At 45.5% G+C, this 6,935-nt stretch overlaps 1 protein-coding gene across 1 annotated transcript; it reads right to left on the minus strand.

Moving 5' to 3' along the window:
• Positions 1 to 3,449: 3,449 nt before the first annotated feature.
• Positions 3,450 to 6,722, minus strand: LOC119178353 (adult-specific rigid cuticular protein 15.7). Its single transcript, XM_037429543.2, has 4 exons — positions 6,696 to 6,722; positions 6,069 to 6,167; positions 4,704 to 5,078; positions 3,450 to 3,694 (listed from the first exon to the last, which is right to left on the minus strand). The coding sequence occupies exons 1-3, from the start codon at positions 6,705 to 6,707 to the stop codon at positions 4,776 to 4,778; spliced, it is 414 nt and encodes a 137-aa protein (XP_037285440.2). The 5' UTR covers positions 6,708 to 6,722; the 3' UTR covers positions 3,450 to 3,694; positions 4,704 to 4,775.
• Positions 6,723 to 6,935: the final 213 nt, after the last annotated feature.

Raw genomic sequence — 6,935 nt, forward strand, 5'->3', positions numbered from 1 at the left:
GGCCAGCGTTCTGGCCCTGTGTTTGCATACCAGAGGAAGCGATACTTGATTCACTAAATGGCCCCGCCGCGGTGGTCTAGTGGCTAAGGTACTCGGCTGCTGACCCGCACGTCGCGGGATCGAATCCCAGCTGCGGCGGCTGTATTTCCGATGGAGGCGGCAATGTTGTAGGCCTGTTTGCTCAGATTTGGGTACATGTTAAAAAACCTCAGGTGGCCAAAATTTCTGGAGCCCTCCACTACGGCGTCTCTCATAATCATATGGTGGTTTTGGGACGTTAAACCCCACATATCAACAACAATGATTCACTAAATGAGCAAATTTGTGTGATGCTTGTATACCTAACTTGCCTCGGTTGTAGAGAGATTAATTAATATGTGGGGTTCGTGCTTGTTCGTTTCTGTTTGAATGAATGAAAATAACTTTATTTGGACCAGGCTCTTTGTACTTCAGCCCTAAGGTGGGTGGCCTCCTCAGTACAGGTAGCCATGGCTCGCTGCCGCTGCCCGAGCCCGGTTCACTAATCCTAGCTGGTTGTCAGGGTCTTGCACGACCAGCAAAGCCTCCCACTGGGCTTCGAATACTTCCTCTGGATCCGTTTCTTTTTGCTCGTTTGCGTTTGCACTTGGTGGTGACGACGGTGGTATGTTCGGATGGTTCCGACACGCCAGCATCATGTGGCGCAGAGTGTTGCGCGTGTCTGGAGGACAAAACTTGCCGTTTAGCCAGAAGGTCTCTGGATACACTGCGTGCATCATTGTTCCGTGCGGGTAAGTTCCGGCTTGTAGTCTTCTCCATATCACTGCTTGTTCCCTACTCAGACTCTCGCGTGCTGGCGGGTACCACTTCCTATAGTGTGCCAAAATGTCTGCGTGCTTCTTCGGCATGCGCTCATGCTCGTCGTGACAGCCGTCTGTACGTGTTCCCATGGCGTCGGAGATGGCTCGGCGTGCATGATCTCGAGCCGCGGCGTGCGCCGCCTGGTATCCCGCGAGAGACTCGTGTCATGGTGTCCCAAGGATGGTTGTTTCATCCATCTTGGTGCTTTTTATGACATATGGTGCTACCTTTCTGTTCATGTATCTTCTGCACGCCTCTTGCGAATCTGTTATGATTCATGAAAAAAAATCGCAGCATATCCACAGAGTGAATGATGAGTGGGGCGAAGCACTGGAGGGTTTTATGACTAAACCTTGAACTATTTGCAGGTATCGCCCACTACATCATCGAAGTCTTGACAAAGACTATATATTTATACAAGAAATTTTACAATTCATAAGTGGTAGTTATACGTCGCCATTGTTCCCCCTTTATTATAATGGCTTTATGGTCGGTGAAGTGTTAGATCGGTGTGATGGGGCATAGAGGAATGTGTGCAAGGACGAAATAGTGGGAAGTGTGCAAAGGTGGAACTGTAGGCGGTCACGTGCAAAGAAGGAATGGACACTGCAGGACAATCTATCGTTCTTTAACGCGCACCTGGATACAAGCACACGACCATCTTGCATTTCGTATTGGCTACTTCTCAACAATATTTCTTTTATGGTCGGTGAAGTGGTGGATAGGTAATGGGGTGTTGTAGAGTGTTTGCAAGGACAAAGTAATGGAAAGTTGGCAAAAGTGGAACTATAGGGATGGTCAGACGCACGCCTTTAGGAGCTTCACTCTGAAAGAACCTCCGGATGCACTAAGGGGAATGCCGCAAGTAGTTCAAAAGTTCAATTTACGCCTTGGTAAACTAGACAGCTCATGCCATCTACCGGGTCAACCATGTACGCCTGTCATCTCAGAGACTATGGCAGGAAGGTGCTCAATGACTGTTGTTGCTATTTGGGCTCTCGCTGCTTTAGTTCTGCTTCTACTATAGATTTGGCGGCCGCACAGGACAACGTTGTGTACGGCAACATTCACTTGAAAGGTTCCACATGGACGCGGGTAATTTGAAGTGTGCTAATGCGCTACGGACCACTAAAACATAATTTTATTTCAAAATAGGCACTTCCTTGGCCCAAATGTAGCACCAGGCTTCACTAACTCAGCGCTAGTTTTGGTTTAAAGGAAAATGCACGCTCGTAGTGGTTGCCAGGCATCCTAAGATCCGGTTTTACGGAGTGATGTTGATGAGAATGTTCGCAATTGTTGGATTTCACAAGTTTTATTAGAAAAAGAAATTCATAGCCCTGTAAAGACCTTTTCTGCTGTTTACTTCTTTTCTTATTCCTCATTTTGTGAATTTTAAGTCGGGCGAAGGCTCGAAGTGATTGACTTGAGTTCGTAGCGCTTACCTCCGCTCCTTCTCGCCACTTACTCAGCGATATTAGAAGTTGGATCAGGCTCAGTTATCTCGTTTGTTGGCGTGCCAACTACGGCAAAGACAAAGACAGCCGGCTATGGCGGACTGAGAACGAGAGCCGCAGTGAGCCTGAACAAGTCAACCATGCGTTCATCGAAGATGGCTTCATCGGGCAACACACGTTTTCCGCAGCTCTGCGACGTGCTAACCAGAGGAATTCTAATTTCGTGAAGGTATTTCAGCGTTTCCTAAAAGCAATGGATGAGTACAAGAATTTGCTCCCATTATTTGTGCAGGTATTGATTTTGCATGAGTACACGAGTAAACAAAGTTCTCTGCAAGCCTCACTAGATTGACAGAGATGCGGTGTCGCTTGACCAACTGGCAAAGACACCAGCTAAGCTGCTGTCGGGAAAATGCGTATAATTAAAGGCTTGAATTCGAGTTGGCACGGATACATAGTTTTAGCTTCTTTTACTTGTAGCGTGTAGTTCAAATGACATCATGTAATTATAGGCTTCTACCAGTTCATGAAAATCTGGTAGCCGCGGTTTGAACGTTTGTGGGTCTTTACTTTTAATACTATAACTCAAATATACGTGATGGACTAAAGCTTCTAAAAGTTATTACAGAGAATGTCGCTGGAGACGACGTTTGACAAGCGAACTTCATCAAGGCGGCACTGTTCACCGGACGAGGACATGCCAACTCGACGAAACACTGTTTTCAGAGACGATCTTTCTCAAAAAACTGATCGCTTAAAGCCTCTCCACGCTTGTGAACTTCAGTCTCGTTTGGTACTTAAGTTCTGTAAGAAAACAAGTTGACGTATGAGCTTCACCAGGTTTTTTTTTGTTACGGTTTTCCTGGCTTTCGTGATGTTCTCTGCAGAATAATGGCAGTTCAGCTATTTCGAGTGTGCAGTGTCAAAATTCAGCTGAACCGAACATTCCCGTTCATTGTTACCTGAAATATCTCGCAGTTTCATCATTTCAGTAGTACGAGGTATAAACAGTACGAGAGATAACTCACAAAACTAATAACTTTGGTACCCATATGGATCACAGGTAAATGCTCTACGCAATGATACGACAGCGAATAGCTTAAGATCCCATGTCATGAGGGCTTTGAGAAAGGCCAAACGTGCAAACATGTCTTCAAGAATATCGTAACATTTATTTACACTACACTTTTAAACATGTTCCATGCGGTGGCACAAAACACTGAATATTGGACATTTGACAAGAAAGAGATATCACGAGTCTATAGGGACAACGTCACAGAATGGTTATTGTCTTGACATCAGGAAATGCACTCGAAGTTTTCTGACATTCTTAACGGTAGCAAAGTTTACGTCGTCTTGCCGAAAAGAGGAAGAATTCAAAAGCCACAGGAGCAGTGCTGAAAGGCAATCGAAAGATGAAAAAATGCTTATTAGAGACCTCTTAAACCGTTGACCCCCCCACCCCCCTTAATTTTTTCAACTTGTAATACGGATAATCTACTAGGTAGTGCACACAATCGTGGAAATGCAAAGGGCTAGGTAAACTGTGAAGGATATGTTACATGGATTAAATACTAGTTTCGACTAACCGAGTTTGAGAATTTCGTGATTGATGGCAAAATTAAGGAAAAGAGGTAAGTGACGCTCCTTTTTATTGGCTGTTAGCTTCGAACTGAACGGTTACGAATATTGAGTACCCTGCCACTACGCAGCCTTCGCCACTGTCTGCTTCTCAGATATTCCAGTTGAGCAGTCTTGGCTATTGAACCAGCTTAGACTACGTTGTCCTGCTCACCACACTATAAAGCGAACAACTGAGGAAAGGGTGTATAAACTAAGTTCCAAATGGGAGGTGGGGCTAGTCAAGCTGCTATAACGCAGCTTTTTTCCTACTTTCCATGCCACAATTGTTTCTTGTTTGTGTAAATCACGGTGTATCGTTGTGGTGAAATAAATTTCAACTTCAACTTCAACTTCAACTTCTACATCACTGAGCTCTGCTTGAAGTCAGGAAACAGTCAAAAATATAAACAATACAGCATCAGGGCAGTATAATAAAAACCCACAACTACCGAACTTTTACCAACTGTTAGCTCAGGTACACCATAGAAGTCAAAGGAAATTGCATGTATGTGAAAGCACCACTGAAAAACTGTGGATACATTTAGATGAGTTTCTTCTCTTTTTTTGCTATTTTTCAAATGTGTTGCCTTGCAGCAGACTAATTTCAGTCATTTTGCTTTCTGTCATTCATTATTGTCTAACATTCATTAATAGTTATTTTGTTATGTCCCACATTGTTTTTATAGACTGTATCAATTTTATCTACTGACAATTTGCCCCATTCCATAGCCACTGTTTGTAAACAGGGTGTCAGAAGGTATATATTGACAAATATGTACTTACAGATATCTGGTGAAGAGACGCATAGAGCAGAGTAGAAAGACGCGGTATCACTAGGGAAAGGGCGACTACTTTCTAGCCGTAGTATCCATGGCCTCCGTATCCACCATGTCCGTAGGCGGGCACCGTCTTTCCGTGGGCCGAGTGGTAAGGGGCGGCGGCCGGCAGGCTGCTCTTGGTTCCGGGCTCGTTGGTCTTCACCATGGCTCGGAAGCCCCACTTGTCGGCCACGTAGTGCACCTGCCTGTGGCGGCCGTCGATGTCGCCCAGGTAGTACGAGCCGTGCACGGGGCCGTACGCCGCGCCGGTTTCGTGGCGGCCATTGACGGCGCCGTAGCCGTTGACGATGTCGTAGCCGAAGCTGTAGCGGCCGTGGTCCTGCGATGAAGAAATAAAGAAACGTGGCCAGTTTCAGGATGATTTATTATTATCGCCTCTCGGTGGCACTAATGTAGTGTTAAGCCTCATCACTGACAGTATACAACAGTAGTGACGCTTCCAAGGCCCCTTTGCTGTGTGCTCGTCGCTACTTTTTCATTCTGCCAGTATGACCCTTGGAAGCATGCCTGCCCATGAGATAGTAGAGACCACATTATGTGAAATATGCCCATGTGCGGTTAATGGTCGGAGTGCAACAAAATCTTTCTACTGAACAAATATTTCGTGGAACCTGCGCTCCCCGAACACCACTTCCAATGCATCTCTTTCATTGCATCTCTTTCAAACAATAAAGTCATGGTCATGGCTGAAAGGAGGTGTTGAGAAATGTCTCCGGCATTACAGCACGAACAAGTGCACATGTCCGAAGATGCTGGCTGCTGAATAATGAGTAAGGAAGGGCACTCGAACAGAGATGTGTTCATAAATAGCGCCTGATCAGTGAGTTGCTATCTGGTCAAGCTGCTCTGCATTCAGTGTTGCCATTATAGAAAGCCATTGGAACGTGAACGAGCAGGACAGAAACAGATGATCTGTTCTATTTGTTCAGGTGTGCCTTTGCCTTCCCGTTTTCATCATAAACGAACGTGCGCAGAGGATGCAAACAGAACAGACACTCCTATTAGTCCACAAGGTTGAACGTCTCTCAAGGTGTACTACCAGTAGAGCCATAGACTTTACTATAAAACGCAATCACAAAGTAGCTTGAAATTATCTTAAAAACATTGCAGACGTACAACGTTTGGCAATGTGATGATACTACGACTGCAAACTAAAGGAAAAAGTGGAAAATATATATCGAGTCAGGTTACATAGTACAATACTAGAATTTTCTTCGAAACTGTTCCTGTTTAACGTGGCACTGGCGTACTGATACCCCTGCGAGCTTCTGACAAAATCACTTGCGCGAGCTGCACCGGCAATACCCACGTTCTGTTTTCTGTATGTCCTGCTGGAACCACCGTGGGGTCCATATCCTCCGTAACCTCCGGCAAGTACCGTCGTCGAGACAAGCAGCAGCAGGGTCACCTGCAAAGTGGCATGAAAGCGACGATCAGTAAACTACGCTGGGTTCCTTTGACGTTTCCTTTAAATAATGAGAGGCCACTAGAATGGTTTACCGTTTCTTAGTGACGTGATCGTAGTTATATAATCGACTTCCGATATATGGAGCCAGTAGTCAAATGATAATCTTAGTACACACCTTGTTGATTTTATGCTTGCATGGGTCACGACTAAGCCAAAGGCATGCAGATTTTATCGCTGATCAAGGCGTCAATACTTCGATATGGGAGGAGGGGATATATGCGAAATACATCACCCGTACAATTAGATTTATATGTGCGTTAAAGAAACACAGGCGGCCAACATAAATGAGCAGTCTCTCACATCGGAGCGCCTCGTAACTACACCGGCAATTCAATCTCACTTTCACAGGCGCTATGGACAGGGCGTTTTTCGGTGATTCTGAAGCTACGACATTCGTAACGGCTTCGAATGCCACCAGTTCCAGAACGGACGAATACCCTGTCTTCGTCCGTTGGGCGATCGATTCACCTGAGCGATCATGTCGGCGGATACGAGTGCACGGTCTGCAGTGAGCCTTGCGGGCGGAGGTGGTTCTCTTTTATAGGGCCGTTTTCGAAGTGAGAAACGCATTCTTGTTGTCTCTATTGTTGTTTGACGGGCTGTGCTCAGGGTCGCACATAATGCTTTCACCTGCTATTACGCGCGCTCAACAAAACGCCCTGTGTGTTTTCTTTTTTTTTTGAAAAAAAAAGCTAGAAAAATAGGACC

This window comes from Rhipicephalus microplus, chromosome 1, assembly GCF_043290135.1.
Source record: "Rhipicephalus microplus isolate Deutch F79 chromosome 1, USDA_Rmic, whole genome shotgun sequence".
Classification (NCBI taxonomy): Eukaryota; Metazoa; Arthropoda; class Arachnida; order Ixodida; family Ixodidae; genus Rhipicephalus; species Rhipicephalus microplus.